Source organism: Pelodiscus sinensis, chromosome 20 (assembly GCF_052426305.1).
Source record: "Pelodiscus sinensis isolate ZL-2025 chromosome 20, ASM5242630v1, whole genome shotgun sequence".
Taxonomy (NCBI): Eukaryota; Metazoa; Chordata; order Testudines; family Trionychidae; genus Pelodiscus; species Pelodiscus sinensis.
In genome coordinates, this window is record NC_143071.1 from 29,750,662 (window position 1) to 29,770,199 (window position 19,538).

Genomic DNA, 19,538 nt, shown 5'->3' on the forward strand with positions numbered 1-19,538 from the left:
GGGGTACGGTTAGGGGTAGGATTAGGAGCAGGGGTACGGTTAGGGGTAGGGTTAGGAGTAGGGGTACGGTTAGGGATAAGAGCATGGGTACGGTTAGGGGTAGGGTTAGGGGCAGGGGTACGGCTAGGGGTAGGAGCAGGGGCAGGGGTACAGTTAGGGGTAGGAGCAGGGGTACGGTTAGGGGTAGGGTTGGGGCAGGGGTACGGTTAGGGGCAGGGGTACGGTTAGGGGTAGGGTTAGGGGCAGGGGTACGGTTAGAGGCAGGGGTACGGTTAGGGGTAGGAGCATGGGTACGGTTAGGGGTAGGAGCATCGGTACGGTTAGGGGTAGGGGCAGGGGTACGGTTAGGGGTAGGAGCAGGGGCAGGGGTACGGTTAGGGGTAGGGTTAGGGGCAGGGGTACAGTTAGGGGTAGGAGCATGGGTACGGTGAGGGGTAGGAGCATGGGTACGGTTAGGGGTAGGAGCAGGGGCAGGGGTACGGTTAGGGGTAGGGTTAGGGGGCAGGGGTACGGTTAGGGGTAGGAGCAGGGGCAGGGGTACGGTTAGGGGTACGGTTAGAGGCAGGGGTACGGTTAGAGGTAGGAGCATGGGTACGGTTAGGGGTAGGAGCAGGGGTACGGTTAGGGGTAGGGTTAGGAGCAGGGGTACGGTTAGGGGTAGGTTTAGGAGCAGGGGTACGGTTAGGGTTAGGAGCAGGGGTACGGTTAGGGGTAGGGTTAGGAGTAGGGGTACGGTTAGGGGTAGGAGCAGGGGTACGGTTAGGGGTAGGGTTAGGAGTAGGGGTACGGTTAGGGGTAGGAGCAGGGGTACGGTTAGGGGTAGGGTTAGGGTTAGGGGTTAGGAGTAGGGGTACGGTTAGGGGTACGGTTAGGGGTAGGGTTAGGAGTAGGGGTTAGGGTTAGGGTTAGGGTTAGGGGTTAGGGGTTAGGAGTAGGGGTACGGTTAGGGGTAGGGTTAGGAGTAGGGGTTAGGGTTAGGGTTAGGGTTAGGGGTTAGGGGTTAGGAGTAGGGGTACGGTTAGGGGTACGGTTAGGGGTAGGGTTAGGAGTAGGGGTACGGTTAGGAGTAGGAGCAGGGGCAGAGGTACGGTTAGGGGGAGGAGCATGGGTACGGTTAGGGGTAGGGATAGGAGCAGGGGTACGGTTAGGGGTAGGGTTAGGGGCAGAGGTACGGTTAGGGGTAGGAGTAGGGGTACGGTTAGGGGTAGGGTTAGGGGCAGGGGTACGGTTAGGGGTAGGAGTAGGGGTACGGTTAGGGGTAGGGTTAGGGGCAGGGGTACAGTTAGGGGTAGGAGTAGGGGTACGGTTAGGGGTAGGGTTAGGGGCAGGGGTACGGTTAGGGGTAGGAGTAGGGGTACGGTTAGGGGTAGGGTTAGGGGCAGGGGTACGGTTAGGGGTAGGAGTAGGGGTACGGTTAGGGGTAGGGTTAGGGGCAGGGGTACGGTTAGGGGTAGGAGTAGGGGTACGGTTAGGGGTAGGGTTAGGGGCAGGGGTACGGATAGGGCTAGGAGTAGGGGTACGGTTAGCGGTAGGGTTAGGGGCAGGGGTACGGTTAGGGGTAGGAGTAGGGGTACGGTTAGGGGTAGGGTTAGGGGTAGGGTTAGGGTTAGGGGTAGGGGCAGGGGTACGGTTAGGGGCAGGGGTACGGTTAGGAGTAGGGGTACGGTTAGGGGTAGGGTTAGGGGCAGGGGTAAGGTTAGGGTAGGAGCACGGGTACGGTTAGGGGTAGGGTTAGGGGCAGGGGTACGGTTAGGGGTAGGAGTAGGGGTACGGTTAGGGGTAGAGTTAGGGGGAGGGGTACGGTTAGGGGTAGGAGTAGGGGTACGGTTAGGGGTAGGGTTAGGGGCATGGGTACGGTTAGGGGTAGGGTTAGGGGCAGGGGTACGGTTAGGGGTAGGAGTAGGGGTACGGTTAGGGGTAGGAGTAGGGGTACGGTTAGGGGTAGGGTTAGGGGCAGGGGTACGGTTAGGGGTAGGGTTAGGAGTAGGGGTACGGTTAGGGGTAGGGCTAGGGGCAGGGGTACGGTTAGGGGTAGGGGTAGGGCTACGGTTAGGGGTAGGGTTAGGGGCAGGGGTACGGTTAGGGGTAGGGTTAGGAGTAGGGGTACGGTTAGGGGTAGGGTTAGGAGTGGGGGTACGGTTAGGGGTAGGGTTAGGGGTACGGTTAGGGGTAGGGTTAGGGTTAGGGGTAGGGGCAGGGTTAGGGTTAGGGGCAGGGGTACAGTTAGGAGTAGGGGTACGGTTAGGGGTAGGGTTAGGGGCAGGGGTAAGGTTAGGGGTAGGAGCACGGGTACGGTTAGGGGTAGGGTTAGGGGCAGGGGTACGGTTAGGGGTAGGGTTAGGGGCAGGGGTACGGTTAGGGGTAGGGTTAGGGGCAGGGGTACGGTTAGGAGTAGGGGTACGGTTAGGGGTAGGGTTAGGGGCAGAGGTACGGTTAGGGTTAGGGTTAGGGGTTAGGGGTTAGGAGTAGGGGTTCGGTTAGGGGTACGGTTAGGGGTAGGGTTAGGAGTAGGGGTTCGGTTAGGAGTAGAAGCAGGGGCAGAGGTACGGTTAGGGGTAGGAGCATGGGTACGGTTAGGGGTAGGGATAGGAGCAGGGGTACGGTTAGGGGTAGGGTTAGGGGCAGAGGTACGGTTAGGGGTAGGGTTAGGGGCAGGGGTACGGTTAGGGGTAGGAGTAGGGGTACGGTTAGGGGTAGGGTTAGGGGCAGGGGTACGGTTAGGGGTAGGAGTAGGGGTACGGTTAGGGGTAGGGTTAGGGGCAGGGGTACGGATAGGGCTAGGAGTAGGGGTACGGTTAGCGGTAGGGTTAGGGGCAGGGGTACGGTTAGGGGTAGGAGTAGGGGTACGGTTAGGGGTAGGGTTAGGGTTAGGGGTAGGGGCAGGGGTACGGTTAGGGGCAGGGGTACGGTTAGGAGTAGGGGTACGGTTAGGGGTAGGGTTAGGGGCAGGGGTAAGGTTAGGGTAGGAGCACGGGTACGGTTAGGGGTAGGGTTAGGGGTAGGGTTAGGGGTAGGGTTAGGGTTAGGGGTAGGGGCAGGGGTACGGTTAGGGGCAGGGGTACGGTTAGGAGTAGGGGTACGGTTAGGGGTAGGGTTAGGGGCAGGGGTAAGGTTAGGGTAGGAGCACGGGTACGGTTAGGGGTAGGGTTAGGGGCAGGGGTACGGTTAGGGGTAGGAGTAGGGGTACGGTTAGGGGTAGAGTTAGGGGAGGGGTACGGTTAGGGGTAGGAGTAGGGGTACGGTTAGGGGTAGGGTTAGGGGCATGGGTACGGTTAGGGGTAGGGTTAGGGGCAGGGGTACGGTTAGGGGTAGGAGTAGGGGTACGGTTAGGGGTAGAGTTAGGGGAGGGGTACGGTTAGGGGTAGGAGTAGGGGTACGGTTAGGGGTAGGAGTAGGGGTACGGTTAGGGGTAGGGTTAGGGGCAGGGGTACGGTTAGGGGTAGGGTTAGGGGCAGGGGTACGGTTAGGGGTAGGAGTAGGGGTACGGTTAGGGGTAGGGTTAGGGGCAGGGGTACGGTTAGGGGTAGGGTTAGGAGTAGGGGTACGGTTAGGGGTAGGGCTAGGGGCAGGGGTACGGTTAGGGGTAGGGGTAGGGCTACGGTTAGGGGTAGGGTTAGGGGCAGGGGTACGGTTAGGGGTAGGGTTAGGAGTAGGGGTACGGTTAGGGGTAGGGTTAGGAGTGGGGGTACGGTTAGGGGTAGGGTTAGGGGTACGGTTAGGGGTAGGGTTAGGGTTAGGGGTAGGGGCAGGGTTAGGGTTAGGGGCAGGGGTACAGTTAGGAGTAGGGGTACGGTTAGGGGTAGGGTTAGGGGCAGGGGTAAGGTTAGGGGTAGGAGCACGGGTACGGTTAGGGGTAGGGTTAGGGGCAGGGGTACGGTTAGGGGTAGGGTTAGGGGCAGGGGTACGGTTAGGAGTAGGGGTACGGTTAGGGGTAGGGTTAGGGGCAGAGGTACGGTTAGGGTTAGGGTTAGGGGTTAGGGGTTAGGAGTAGGGGTTCGGTTAGGGGTACGGTTAGGGGTAGGGTTAGGAGTAGGGGTTCGGTTAGGAGTAGAAGCAGGGGCAGAGGTACGGTTAGGGGTAGGAGCATGGGTACGGTTAGGGGTAGGGATAGGAGCAGGGGTACGGTTAGGGGTAGGGTTAGGGGCAGAGGTACGGTTAGGGGTAGGGTTAGGGGCAGGGGTACGGTTAGGGGTAGGAGTAGGGGTACGGTTAGGGGTAGGGTTAGGGGCAGGGGTACGGTTAGGGGTAGGAGTAGGGGTAGGGTTAGGGGCAGGGGTACGGTTAGGGGTAGGAGTAGGGGTACGGTTAGGGGTAGGGTTAGGGGCAGGGGTACGGTTAGGGGTAGGAGTAGGGGTACGGTTAGGGGTAGGGTTAGGGGCAGGGGTACGGTTAGGGGTAGGAGTAGGGGTACGGTTAGGGGTAGGGTTAGGGGTAGGGGCAGGGGTACGGTTAGGGGCAGGGGTACGGTTAGGGGCAGGGGTACGGTTAGGGGTAGGGTTAGGGGCAGGGGTAAGGTTAGGGTAGGAGCACGGGTACGGTTAGGGGTAGGGTTAGGGGCAGGGGTACGGTTAGGGGTAGGGTTAGGGGCAGGGGTACGGTTAGGGGTAGGAGTAGGGGTACGGTTAGGGGTAGGGTTAGGGGCAGGGGTACGGTTAGGGGTAGGAGTAGGGGTACGGTTAGGGGTAGGGTTAGGGGCAGGGGTACGGTTAGGGGTAGGGTTAGGAGTAGGAGTACGGTTAGGGGTAGGGTTAGGAGTGGGGGTACGGTTAGGGGTAGGGCTAGGGGCAGGGGTACGGTTAGGGGTAGGGGTAGGGCTACGGTTAGGGGTAGGGTTAGGGGCAGGGGTACGGTTAGGGGTAGGGTTAGGAGTAGGGGTACGGTTAGGGGTAGGGTTAGGAGTGGGGGGTACGGTTAGGGGTAGGGTTAGGGGTACGGTTAGGGGTAGGGTTAGGGGTAGGGTTAGGGGTAGGGGCAGGGGTACGGTTAGGAGTAGGGGTACGGTTAGGGGTAGGGTTAGGGGCAGGGGTAAGGTTAGGGGTAGGAGCACGGGTACGGTTAGGGGTAGGGTTAGGGGCAGGGGTACGGTTAGGGGTAGGAGTAGGGGTACGGTTAGGGGTAGGGTTAGGGGTAGGGTTAGGAGCAGGGGTACGGTTAGGGGTAGGAGTAGGGGCAGGGGTACGGTTAGGGGTAGGAGTAGGGGCAGGGGTACGGTTAGGGGTAGGAGTAGGGGCAGGGGTACGGTTAGGGGTAGGAGTAGGGGCAGGGGTACGGTTAGGGGTAGGAGTAGGGGTACGGTTAGGGGTAGGGTTAGGGGAGGGGTACGGTTAGGGGTAGGAGTAGGGGTACGGTTAGGGGTAGGGATAGGAGCATGGGTACGGTTGGGGTAGGGGTAGGGATAGGGGTTAGGAGTAGGGGCACCGTTAGCTGGCGCCTTTTGTTTATCTGGTTCACTAATTTGCTGCTCGGCCCGTGTTCCCTCGCAGTCGCTTCAGCCCCCGTTTATACGGAACGAAAACACGGTCGAGTGTTGTCCGGCCCCAGGGGAACGCCCGTTTCCTGGGGGAGCAGGTGCTGTGCTTGGCTCGCTGCCATTGATAAATGGGCAGGACGTAGGGGCTGTCTCTGTGTAAGACGTGGACATGGGGCACGACAGATCGGTGGGCAGTTCTGATCCTCTCTGGGGTTGTGCATCCTGGGTGCTGGAGCCGTATAACGGACCCTCCCGGAGCTGGGTCAGTGCCTGTGTTGCTCTGCGTGGCGGGATAACCCCAACTCTTGCATTGGCTGGGGGAGACCAGAGGGTCTGCTCTGCCAGACAGGGTGGTGGGGAGCCCCAAAGGGCAGGAAGGCGACGTCAGTGGCTTGATCAGCACAACGTGGGACAACCCCCGAGGGATTTCTGGGACCCAACCCGCCACAGTTGGCTCCTAAATCACTTCCAGGCTGTGCTCCTGTTCCCTATCTGGCACACTGACAATCACACTTGGATTGGGGCACCTAGGCACTGCACTCAGGGCTGGCATGCAAACTGTGCCCCTTCTTAGACAGCCGCCTTGGAAAACTGACACCTCTGGGCAATCTGTCTCAAGGAAGGTCGAACCTCCCTAAAGCGGGACTCTGTGGTCTGGCAGGAACATGGATGATCCTGGACCACAGAGCCCAGGAACAGGGAGGTCTGGCGCTGGGTCCGGGAGCATGGGAGGGGGTGCCACTCGTCCGGGAGCCCCGTGGTGGGTGGAGAGGGGAGGTGGCACCGTGGGGAGCTCCGGCCCTAGAGAGGCTGGCTGGACTGGCATCAGGAGGGCTGGGGTTGGCGCCTGGCAGCAGCAGGAGGCCAGTGGCAGGGGACCTCCCCTGGTCTGGCAGATGCCGTCCTGCAGGACTGTCAGGTCCCGAGGGTGGCGGGCAGGGAGGCGCACCCTGTACTCCGGGGCCCTCGGTCTGAGCTTGGGGTCTGTGTCAGAGAACAGGCCAACCAGCAGTATCCTGGGCACCGGGACTGCCCCCTGTGGGGCGAGGAGGCAGAGCAGAGATCGACGGTCAGTGTTTTAACTGGACAAGCCCCTGCTTTGCTTGAGGGACCTGGGTTTGACTCCAGGTCACGCTGTTCCCTCTCCTCCTGCCAGCACCTGGGACTGGGGCTGCCTGGCCTGCCACCCCCTGCACAGAAACACTCTCCCCGGCCCGCCCCACGGCCGCTGGGCTGCGGGCTCAGAGCGCGAGGACCGAAATCCCCTGCTTACACGTGGCACATGGCGTCTTCGAAGAGCACTAGGTTCATGGCGGCGTGGACCTCGTTGTGGTTATCCAAGGCTTCCACGAGGATCTGGCTCAACGACTCCCAGGTGGGCACAGGCATGTACTTGGGCTCCCCAATGCCTCTAGCAAAGTGGCAGTACAAGTTCATCCTCCTGCTCTGCTCCAGCGCCGCCTCCATCTCCTGCCAACGGATTCAAAGGGAAGTACATGGGGGACCTTTGTGATGCTCCTGGCACAGTGCAAGGGGCATCGCTGTTTGCAGAGCAGCGGGGGGAGGGGAGGGTACAGAGCTTTCCGTGGAAAGACGTTGTTGGATCCAGGAGGAGAGCCAAGGACACCGCCCTGTCCAGACACTGGAAGCACTTTCCTGCCATCAGTTAAGTGAGCCTGCAGCCTGGTGAGGCTGGGATCCATGACCCATCGGGCAGGCAGGGGCCTGGGCACCACTGGGCCACAAGACCGGTGTGAGCGCGCTGCTTGCACTTTCAACTCACACTCCTGAGCGACAGCGTCGCACGGAGCTAACCGCTGGTGCACGCGGCACAAGGGCACTGGGAGAACTAAGGTGCCACCTCTCCCAGCAGCTCAGGGAGCGCCCGGCACAGCTGCTGTGTTTGCAGAGTAGCCAATGCCTGGGACGGTGGGACCCAGAGAACGGGGCAGGACTCGGCCAGACGGCCAGCAGCCAAGCTGGGCAGAACCCACAGAACGCCAGCCCCCTGCATGTGTCCATCTCCAAACACACAAGATGGCTTGAGCAGATTTTGGGTCTGGTTACTTTGGCCCTAAACCCACAGCTGCCGCCAGGGCAGCCCCCTCGCCTCCCGAGAAAGGGTTCTCCCAAAGCGGAGAGTGAATCTGAGAAACAGCAACCACAACGCTTACCTCGTAAGACTTCTTCGCCATCTCCAGCTGCATGCTGTCAAATGTGCTGAAATCTCTCTCCTCCACCATCTTGTCCCGGTACACCCGGTTCGACTCATGCAGGTAGAGCTTCACCAAGTCTTGCGGCACCTTCAGACACTCCGGGGTGGAAAACAGAATGCCCTGAAATGAACAGAGACACGTGTTTCAGACACACACAGCACGCACTGTCTGTGTTCCCAGGAAGCTGGGTGCCCGTGCGGCCATTCAAGAGAGATTCAAAGGCCACTCAGCTGATTAGCAGAGCGCCCACAGTCTGGTGTTTTGTTTCTCCTGGTGGTGCACATTCACACATGCCTCAGTGCGCATACAATTATTCCGCACATGGGTGGAAACGGTTAGAGGGAACACTGCTCTCAGCTCCCCCTGGATCGGCAGGGGCACGCCAGGAGAAGAGCAATGCATGCAGCGCTCAGGTAATGAGCATGCAGCAGGACTGAGTAGCTCCCCACCCAAAGGAGAACGCAGACTGTGTGCCCCATGGCCCCCCAGCGTGCCTGCAGCAAAGCATTCTGGGCTGCATTTGCTGTGTTCGGTGCACGGACTCCAAACATCAGAGCAAAAATAACAGAAAAGCAGCACAGCAGGCCACAGGCCATGGAAGAACTGACCGAAAGGCTTCGATGCCATCCTGTCATGCGGACAGCCACGCTCCACGGCTCCACGGAGGAACGCCAGCCCTCAGGCCACACGCCAAATGCCCCTACCCCTTACAAAGGGCGGCTCCCCAGAGATCTCAAAGCGCTTTACAAAGGAGCTTCACATCACCATCGCCAGGCCACTGGTGGGGGAACTAACGCCGAGAAAGGTAAAGTGGCTGCCACGCCACCGGCCACAGTGGAAGCCAGAAAGAGAAGCAGGCCACCCAAGTCCCAGGCAGCGCTCTGCCCACTAGGCCACACTGCCTCCTGTATCCCACCCAAGGAAGATCACCCCAGTCTGTGGGCTCTTCCCCTTCTTGCCTCAGCTGCCAGGACAGCGAGTGCGGCTGGGAGTAGATTAGAAAGCGCAGTGGGCGGGGTCCCTGAAGCCAAGCAGGCACACCCCGCTGCTGGGTGCTGTACTAGGGCTCTCTGGACCCCGCTGCTCTTGAGGGGACAGCTCGGGGGGGGGGGGGTGGCAGCCACTACGCTTGGGTGCACAGGGATCCCTGCCACTGCTGCGACTTGCCTGGGAGGAAAAGGTGGAGTCATTAAAAGAGCAGACCCAGAGCCCCGGAGTGTCTAAGCCAGGCCCTGGGAAAGCGCTGGCCCCGTGGCCTGTGGCTGAGGCTCTGGAGAATGCTCCAGGCTGCATGCAGTGCCCCCCAGCCCAGAATCAGGGCCCTGGCCTCCCCCTCGTGCTGCACAGCAAGAGAGAAAAGCCGCGTGGGACCCTGGAGGGCCGACTGCCAGCACGGCACAAGTGGCCGAACCCGGCCTGCGCTGTCGGGAGGAAGCAGGAGGGGCCAGCGGCTAGTGGCGTGTGCACAGCAGCCCTGCGAAAACGCACAAAGGAAAATACTTCAAAGGCTTCTACCAGCCCATTAACGATACAGAGGGTGTTAACGACATGAATACAATAGAACCCATTAGTCCTTCTGGCTAATTACTTCTACAGAAACGAACACGCACTCAGATCTGCCCTGAAGTGCGCCAGCTCCTCGGGCCTGCCCCGGCTCGGCTGCACTGGCAAATGGGCATTTTTCGCTCTGACCCAAACGTGTTTAGCGACGAGCTGCCCGGGAAGGGCCTGTCCAGCACGTCCCCTGGGGCCCAGGGACACCGGGCGTCGCTGCAGCCTGGCGACGGCCCCGGGGCTGGAGACACGGTGGGTGAGCGAAGGGTTGCAGCGTGCTCAGGGCAGTGGGAAGGGAGCAGAGCAGAGGGATGGAAGGCACTGCCAGGACGTCTCACTGTTCTGTCCAGCACAGGAAGCTAGTGGACTAGCTCTCGGCAAGGCCTGCGTGTGCAGCGTCCAAGCCCTTCTCCCACCGATGTCAGCCTTACAGCCCGTCCCACTCCATTCCCTCTGCACGAGGACACAAATCACCGGGCCATCCTCAGCCATCTTCTCCCCTGTGCTTCCCCAGCCAGCTCCCCTGCCTCTGCTCGTCCCCCCGCGGGAGGCTGGCTTGCTGCCACTACACTCATCTGGCCCAAACCTGGAATCCCTTTCCCGCATCACAGAAATGGGGCTGCAAAGCAACACCCTGGACCTGCAGCCAGCCCTCTGCTCGTGCCGGGCTCTGCTCCCGAGCCCTCCTCCCTTAGCTCCTGGGGAAAGCACTCCCCTGCCCGGCTCAGCCCATGCCTCTTGCCTCCCCACTCCCCGCCCATCCCCATCTCCCCTCCCTGCTCTCTCCCTGCTACTTCTGGAGCTTCCTGCAGCCCCGGGTGCTCGAGGTGACCCTTTCCATCCCTCCCGAAACGCCTCCTGCAAAGGCCATCGGGGTTAGCAGACACGTCTCTGGAAAGCAGCAGGAACCGTGTTCCCCAGTGACACTGGGCAATAGCCCTCTTCTGGCCTGCAGGTCACGGCGTGTCTGCCAGCCTGTCGGCTCTCCAGTCGCCCTCGTACCGAGAGGGGGCCACGGCAAGGTTCCCTCTCATCTTTCCCCACACGTGCAGAATAAATGTGTAATGTGCACTGTGGCATGTGTGAATGTGCACCACCAATAGAAACACAAAACCTAGCAGAACGGCATCTGGATTTGTGCTGAGCGACCGTACAGGCCCACAAATTACAGGGGGTGCTGGACCACAGGCCCACAAATTACAGGGGGTGCTGGACCACAGGCCCACAAATTACAGGAGACGCTGGACCACAGGCCCACAAATTACAGGAGCCGCTGGACCACAGGCCCACAAATTACAGGAGCCGCTGGACCACAGGCCCACAAATTACAGGAGCCGCTGGACCACAGGCCCACAAATTACAGGAGCCGCTGGACCACAAGCCCACAAATTACAGGAGCCGCTGGACCACAGGCCCACAAATTACAGGAGCCGCTGGACCACAAGCCCACAAATTACAGGAGCCGCTGGACCACAGGCCCACAAATTACAGGAGCCGCTGGACCACAGGCCCACAAATTACAGGAGCCGCTGGACCACAGGCCCACAAATTACAGGAGCCGCTGGACCACAGGCCCACAAATTACAGGAGCCGCTGGACCACAGGCCCACAAATTACAAGAGCCGCTGGACCACAGGCCCACAAATTACAGGAGCCGCTGGACCACAGGCCCACAAATTACAGGAGACGCTGGACCACAGGCCCACAAATTACAGGAGCCGCTGGACCACAGGCCCACAAATTACAGGAGACGCTGGACCACAGGCCCACAAATTACAAGAGACGCTGGACCACAAGCCCACAAATTACAGGAGACGCTGGACCACAAGCCCACAAATTACAGGAGACGCTGGACCACAAGCCCACAAATTACAGGAGACGCTGGACCACAGGCCCACAAATTACAGGAGACGCTGGACCACAGGCCCACAAATTACAAGAGACGCTGGACCACAGGCCCACAAATTACAAGAGACGCTGGACCACAAGCCCACAAATTACAGGAGACGCTGGACCACAAGCCCACAAATTACAGGAGACGCTGGACCACAGGCCCACAAATTACAGGAGCCGCTGGACCACAGGCCCACAAATTACAGGAGACGCTGGACCACAGGCCCACAAATTACAGGAGACGCTGGACCACAGGCCCACAAATTACAGGAGACGCTGGACTACAAGCCCACAAATTACAGGAGACGCTGGACCACAGGCCCACAAATTACAGGAGCCGCTGGACCACAGGCCCACACATTCCACACCCTCCCGTTGGTTAGTGCCGAGCGCCCGGGGGGAAAGCTACTGCACTTACTTGGAAGATATTGGAGATGTCTCGGAGACTGAAAATATAATGGAATTTGACGGCCGTTGGCAGGAAAGTGGCAGCGACTTTCTGGTGCAGGCCCAGGGCGAGGTGGGTCAGCTGCTGAGAGGATTTCTGCACAGGCCCAGAGAAACTCCCCCGTCTCAGGTGCTCAGTCAGAATGACACTGTAGATGGTGGACAAAGCCTCTGAGCCAGGGAACGAGAGCGCAAACACACTGAAGTGGCGCTGAGGGAGGAAGGAAACAAAGGAAGCTTTCAGAGCCAGCTGGCCCTTCGCGCTGAAGGGAGGTTTGGGCCCCGCTCCCCTAACATGGTTTCCCATCCCACTAGCAGCGACAAGCTGATGAGCCACTTCCGAGGCGTCTACTCCCAACGGGTGGAATTGTCAGTGGTGGTTCGTGTTCCCATTTGAGAGGCAAAATGGCAGCTAAAGAAGCACAGGGTGAGGGGAGGCATGTGAAAGATCCCTCAGACAAAGGCCAGCAGGTCTCTCGCCTCTCAGAGCCAGAGGAATGGAGACGGGTACCTCAAGAGATCGAAATGTCTCACTCAGTCAAGTATGGCAGCTCGTGTAAGGGGGCCAGGACGCAGGGTGACTCCTTTCATGGGGTGGGGGGGTTAAGTTCTGCTCTCAGTTCCACATGCTCACAGGACAGCTCTAGAGGCACAGCCAGACGGCACGTGTGTAACTGCGGAGAGCAGGCGGTGGTTCCCATGCTGGACACAACGCACCAGGCTGCGGATCGTGCTCACAAGCCCCTGCCGAGTTTCCCCGTGTTTCTCATGAATGCCAATGCAACCCAGTGGGTTTTCAGTCCGCTGCCTGTAAGCAGACCTGGCTGGAGTGGGCAGGGAGATTCCTCGCAATGCCTCATCCCACTGGAGGCTCCTTTGGCAAATGCTGCCCCACCAGTGACACGTGTCACGAGTTGAGCCGGGCCACACTGCCTCGGAGCAAAGGCCCATCTGGCCCCGTGTCCTCCCTGCTGACAGCGAGCAGAGCCCGATGCCGCAGAGGAAGTGAACAGAACAAGGCGCTTATTCAGTGACCAACCCGCTGCCGGTCGGCTTCAGACAGCCAGAGGCTTAGGGACAGCCAGAGCACGAAGCTGCATCCCTGAGCATCTTGTCGGTGACTGGTCTCTACCTGAAGCCGGGGGTTGATGGTGAAACTCCCTGCAGTGGGATTCATGCAGGACACGTACTGCACGTTCATGATCTCCTTCAGGGACAGTTTGTTTCTGTCGTACCTGTAGGTGACAAAGCGTCACAATAATTGCAGCCCATTGGCAACAGCAGCTCACCCTCCCAGGTCCGGAGTCACGGCAACATGCCTGGGCAACCCAGACCATTTCAGCTCCCGCCCTAAGAGTTAGAGTCCAAGTCTGTGTCCATGCCTGGTGCTCTCACCGCCCCACCTGCATCTGCGGGGAGGTCCATGCCTGGTGCTCTCACCGCCCCACCTGCATCTGCGGGGAGGTCCATGCCTGGTGCTCTCACCGCCCCACCTGCATCTGCAGGGAGGTCCATGCCTGGTGCTCTCACCGCCCCACCTGCATCTGCAGGGAGGTCCATGCCTGGTGCTCTCACCGCCCCACCTGCATCTGCAGGGAGGTCCATGCCTGGTGCTCTCACCGCCCCACCTGCATCTGCAGGGAGGTCCATGCCTGGTGCTCTCACCGCCCCACCTGCATCTGCAGGGAGGTCCATGCCTGGTGCTCCCACCGCCCCACCTGCATCTGCAGGGAGGTCCATGCCTGGTGCTCTCACCGCCCCACCTGCATCTGCGGGGAGGTCCATGCCTGGTGCTCTCACCACCCCACCTGCATCTGCGGGGAGGTCCATGCCTGGTGCTCCCACCGCCCCACCTGCATCTGCGGGGAGGTCCATGCCTGGTGCTCTCACCGCCCCACCTGCATCTGCGGGGAGGTCCATGCCTGGTGCTCTCACCGCCCCACCTGCATCTGCGGGGAGGTCCATGCCTGGTGCTCTCACCGCCCCACCTGCATCTGCGGGGAGGTCCATGCCTGGTGCTCTCATCACCCCACCTGCATCTGCGGGGAGGTCCATGCCTGGTGCTCTCACCACCCCACCTGCATCTGCGGGGAGGTCCATGCCTGGTGCTCTCACCGCCCCACCTGCATCTGCGGGGAGGTCCATGCCTGGTGCTCTCACCGCCCCACCTGCATCTGCGGGGAGGTCCATGCCTGGTGCTCTCACCGCCCCACCTGCATCTGCGGGGAGGTCCATGCCTGGTGCTCTCACCGCCCCACCTGCATCTGCGGGGAGGTCCATGCCTGGTGCTCCCACCGCCCCACCTGCATCTGCGGGGAGGTCCATGCCTGGTGCTCTCACCGCCCCACCTGCATCTGCGGGGAGGTCCATGCCTGGTGCTCTCACCGCCCCACCTGCATCTGCGGGGAGGTCCATGCCTGGTGCTCTCACCGCCCCACCTGCATCTGCGGGGAGGTCCATGCCTGGTGCTCCTACCGCCCCACCTGCATCTGCGGGGAGGTCCATGCCTGGTGCTCCCACCGCCCCACCTGCATCTGCGGGGAGGTCCATGCCTGGTGCTCTCACCGCCCCACCTGCATCTGCGGGGAGGTCCATGCCTGGTGCTCCCACCGCCCCACCTGCATCTGCGGGGAGGTCCATGCCTGGTGCTCTCACCGCCCCACCTGCATCTGCGGGGAGGTCCATGCCTGGTGCTCTCACCGCCCCACCTGCATCTGCGGGGAGGTCCATGCCTGGTGCTCTCACCGCCCCACCTGCATCTGCGGGGAGGTCCATGCCTGGTGCTCTCACCGCCCCACCTGCATCTGCGGGGAGGTCCATGCCTGGTGCTCTCACCGCCCCACCTGCATCTGCGGGGAGGTCCATGCCTGGTGCTCCCACCGCCCCACCTGCATCTGCGGGGAGGTCCATGCCTGGTGCTCTCACCGCCCCACCTGCATCTGCGGGGAGGTCCATGCCTGGTGCTCTCACCGCCCCACCTGCATCTGCGGGGAGGTCCATGCCTGGTGCTCTCACCGCCCCACCTGCATCTGCGGGGAGGTCCATGCCTGGTGCTCCCACCACCCCACCTGCATCTGCGGGGAGGTCCATGCCTGGTGCTCCCACCGCCCCACCTGCATCTGCGGGGAGGTCCATGCCTGGTGCTCCCACCGCCCCACCTGCATCTGCGGGGAGGCGTGAGCACTGAGCACAGAGCGGCACTGGTGAACATGCTTTGGGACCGTACCGCTCCCGTAGAAATCAATGCCTGGCAGGCCACTGCGCACTGCCTCTCGCAAGCCATCACTTTCCAAGGCAGCAGCCGCAAGGGAAGCCCAGGAAGGAGTAAGGCTTCTCCAAAATGGACCAGACTTGGAAAAACCAAACCCACAAATCACCGTCAGAGACCGGTGGCAGAAAATCACAGTGAAGAGCCCCGGAGAGCAGGTCTGTGGGTATGTTGCAACTAAGGCAGGCAAAGAACTAAGCCCCGTTCAGTGCACTACATACCCCAGCAACAATTTGTGAGTGAAGCCAGGGTGAACCACAGAATCACAGAATAACTGAACTGGAAGAGACCTCGAGAGGTCGAGTCCAGTCCCCTGCCCTCATGGCAGGACCCAGCACCGTCTACTCTAGACCATCCCTGACAGGTGTCTGTCCAACCTGCTCTTAAATATCTCCAGGGATGGAGACTCCACAACCTCCCTGGGCAACTTATTCCACTGTTTAACCACCCTGACTGTGACGAAGATTTTCCTTATGTCCAACCTAAACTTCCCTTGCTGCAATTTAAGCCCGTTGCTTCCTGTCCTGTCCTCAAGTTGAAGCCTAACCAGCGCAGATTAGAGCAGAATTGCTTCTTGTGTCTTGCTCACAACACTCCCGTTAACACAGCCCAGGATACTGTTTGCCTTTTTCTGCAACATTGTCACACTATGGCCCCTAGATCCCTGTCTGCAGTGCTCCTTTGTGGACCCTCACTTCCCATTCTGAGTGAGACAGGGATCGTTCCTCCCTGAGGGGAGCACTTTGCATTTGTCCTTATTGAACTTCATCCTGTTTCTCTCAGACCATTGCTCCAGTTTGTTCAGACCGGTTTGAATTCTGACCCTCTCCGCCATAGCACTCGCAACTCCTCCCAGCTTGGGATCCTCTGCAAACTTTATAAGCGTATTCTCTATGGCATTACTGAACAGAAATTAATCCCCACACTGAACCCTGCAGAACTCCACTTGTTCTGCCCTTCCAGCATGACTGTGATCCACTGATAACTACCCTCTGAGAATGGTTATCCAGCCAGTTACGCACCCACCTTATGCTAGCCCCATGTAGGTTGTATTTCGCTAGCGTATTGCTAAGATTGTATCAATGCTTTACTAAAGTCTAGATATACTACGTCTATCACTTCCCCTTTATCCGTAAGTCCTGTTATCCTACCAAAGAAAGCGATCAGGTTGGTTTGACAGGATTTGTTCTTGACAAATCCATGCTGGCTGTTACCTATCAGCTTGTTATCTTCCAGGTGTTTGCTGATACATTCCTTCATTATTTGCTTCATTGTTTTCCCTGGCACAGAAGTTAAACTGACTGGTCTGTAGTTTCTGGGCTGTTTGTATCTGCCTGGCTGTGTCTAGACAGGCAAGTTTTTCTGTAAAAACAGCTGCTTTTGCGGAAAAACTTGCCAGCTGTCTACACTGGCCGCTTGAATTTCCGCAAGAACACTGATGATCTCATGTAAGAAATCAGTGCTTCTTGCGGAAATACTGTGCTGCTCCCGTTCGGGCAAAAGTCCTTTTACACAAAGCTTTTGCACAAGAGGGCCAGTGTAGACAGCTCAGATTTGTTTTGCGCAAAAAAGCCCCATCACGAAAATGGAGATCGGGGCTTTTTTGCGCAAAAGCGCGTCTAGATTGGCACGGACGCTTTTCCGCAAAACGTGCTTTTGTGCAATAGCGTCCTGCCAGTCTAGTGACTCTTTTCCGCAAACGCTTTTAACGGAAAACTTTTCTGTTAAAAGCATTTGTAGAAAATCCTGCCAGTCTAGACGTAGCCCCTTTGCATAGATGGGCCCTAGTTGGGACTGGTCCTGCCTCTCCTGAGGTCTCCTTCAGCTCTATGATTCTATGATTCGCCCCCCCTGGAATGAACCCACCCAGGAAAACGATAAAAGACAAACCCCCTATTTCCTGCGGGGGGGCCCTGCTCACAAGACGCCCACTCTGCGCATGGCCTCTCAGTCCTTATTGGCAAAGGACACCTACACCACGCGTTCAAAAGACAGGCCTGGGCGCCTGCATCCATCACTCTGCTAGGCACTAACAGTCATGGACTGAGCACAGACACTGGCATTATGGCTCTTTAGAACAATCGGCAACCCGCTAACAACCCTCCGCCCCCGCGGCTTCCCCACCCCCACTCCTCTCCTCCCACGCCGGCCCAAGGGTTAATAGGCCACTTCCCCAGGAAGGGTCCCTTGAAAGGCGCCAACTCCTTGTGCCCCACCTTCCATGTGGCTGTGCAGTGGGGCAGAGCCTCTCCCAGAGCCCCACTGGGCTACAAGCTCTGTCTAGACTGCAGGCTTCTTTCGGAAGAGCTCTTCTGGAAAAACTTCCGCAAGAGCGCGTCCACACACCAAGCGCATCGAAAAAGCGAGCTGCTTCTTCGACAGACAGCGTCCACATGGACGGAGGCTCCCTCGCATGTCAGCTGTGGGCGGAGTAGCCACCAGGGCACTGGGGCTTTTCCCTCTTTCCTCTTCTTCCGAAAGAACTCCCTCCTCCCCGCCCACACGCGCCTTTTTCCGACAGAGCTTCCTCCTCGTAGAAAGAGGATACCAACGCCGGAAACCCCCTGTTCTTCCCATTTCCTTTCGGAAGAGTGGGATTGCAGTGTGGCCAGAACTCAGGTGTTGTCAGAAAAACGGCCGTTTTCCTGATAAAACTCTGTAGTGTAGACACACCCTGACTGAATTTCCCAGAGCTGAAGAGCAGCTTCCTGTTAGCTCCAAAGCTTCTCTCTCACTAGCAGAAGTGGGTCCAGTACTAGGTATTCCCTCACACTTCTTGTCCCTCCAATACGGGGAGACCACGCTGGCTGTAACATCACTGCATGCGCAGCTCAAAAGACGGCACCTACCAACAGTTTTCCCTTTAAGCTAAGCAGCCACCTAGGAGAGATTCATATGCCACCCATCAGATTCGCAGAACACCCATAGTGCCCACAGCTGGCAGCAGGTGTTTCTACTAGTGGTGCACATTGCACATGCTTCAGTGCACTTAACAAAATGTATTCCACGTATGGATGGAAAAAATGAGAAGGAAGACTGCCTACCAGTGGCCATAGTCCATGTGTTGTCTGATCAGTGTGTGGGGCTGCACTGTCCCATAAGTGTCCACTTCAGGCATGTTCATATCATCAATGAAGTAGACGAGTTTCATGGTGCCAGGTGGGCCATAGTTTCTACCAGCCTTTTTCTCCAGCGGCTTCTCAAGAACAGCTGTATGGGAACAAAGGCAGAGAGCTGACAGCACAGGCTGCATTCACAGAGGAGGTAAATCGCAGTATGAACGGTCAGACAGGGCCGTCAGTCATGGGGGGGAAGTGGACAAACCCCAGAGCAGGAAGGGTTACTGGTCTGTGTTCGAGGTGAGGCCTGTACCCAGCTTCACCAGCAACATCAAGCCTGCAGGGGACAGGGAGGGAGGAAGCAGGGTTCAGAGCTGGGTTTCCCTGGCAGAAGCATGTTGGGTGTGAGGCAGAACAAGGCTTGGACTGAGTAGCCCCCAGCGAGGCCCTCCAAGCGCAGCTCATCTCCGGAAAGGCTTGGCCTGGCCATCACGTTACCGCAGGGTCTGACCCCTGCTGACTGTTTCTTAATGAAGTCAAACCCACTGAAGGGGCGAGTCCTGCCCCAGGCCGGGCACGTGAGTTTGCCTTGTTCAGAACAGCTAGAAAAGCCCCTTCACAAGTGCCTGCTTGAGAGGAGCTAGGAACTTGTCTTCTCTGAAGAAGAATTGCTGATCTCCCCTCGTCACTGGCTTCCACCCGCCGGAAGGGGCAGGCATCTCCCTCACCAGTAGTGGCCAGAGGCCCTTCAAGAGCCCCAAGGCCTCACACCAGCAAGAGCTGGCAAATGCCCACTGGTTTCGGTCTGTGGCATCTGGCTGGGCAGATCATTTCTTAGCGGCCTTGTCAGGTCCTGTCAATCATAGAATCATAGAATAATAGGACTGGAAGGGACCTCGAGAGGTCATCGAGTCCAGCCCCCTGCCCTCAAGGCAGGATCAAGCTCCGTCTACACCATCCCTGACAGATGTCTATCTAACCTGTTCTTAAATATCTCCAGAGAGGGAGATTCCACCACCTCCCTTGGCAATTTATTCCAATATTTGACCACCCTGACAGTTAGGAATTTTTTCCTAATGTCCAATCTAAACCTCCCCTGCTGCACTTTAAGCCCATTACTCCTTGTCCTGTCCTCAGAAACCAAGAGGAACAAATTTTCGCCTTCCTCCTTGTGACACCCTTTTAGATATTTGAAAACCGCTATCATGTCCCCCCTTAATCTTCTTTTTTCCAAACTAAACAAGCCCAGTTCATGAAGCCTGGCTTCATAGGTCATGTTCTCTAAACCTTTAATCATTCTTGTCGCTCTTCTCTGTACCCTTTCCAATTTCTCCACATCTTTCTTGAAATGTGGTGCGCAGAACTGGACACAGTACTCCAGCTGAGGCCTAACTAGTGCAGAGTAGAGCGGCAGAATGACTTCACGAGTTTTGCTTACAACACACCTGTTGATACAACCTAGAATCATATTTGCTTTTTTTGCAACAGCATCACACTGTTGACTCATATTCAACTTGTGGTCCACTATGACCCCTAGATTCCTTTCTGCCATGCTCCTTCCTAGACAGTCGCTTCCCATCTTGTATGTATGGAACTGATTGTTCCTTCCTAAGTGGAGCACTTTGCATTTC

At 58.5% G+C, this 19,538-nt stretch overlaps 1 protein-coding gene across 2 annotated transcripts in view; it reads right to left on the reverse strand.

The window, feature by feature from the left end:
- The window catches only part of DNAH9 (dynein axonemal heavy chain 9), a 250,404-nt gene that overhangs the window by 144,547 nt on the left and 86,319 nt on the right, over positions 1-19,538 (reverse strand). For both annotated transcript variants that reach the window (XM_089771994.1, XM_075903450.2), the window contains 5 exons: positions 17,893-18,058; positions 12,713-12,815; positions 11,552-11,791; positions 7,645-7,806; positions 6,744-6,940 (listed from right to left, as the gene is read on the reverse strand). In XM_089771994.1, the coding sequence (XP_089628120.1) occupies positions 6,744-6,940; positions 7,645-7,806; positions 11,552-11,791; positions 12,713-12,815; positions 17,893-18,058 (868 nt within the window). The remainder of the gene's footprint in view (positions 1-6,743; positions 6,941-7,644; positions 7,807-11,551; positions 11,792-12,712; positions 12,816-17,892; positions 18,059-19,538) is intronic.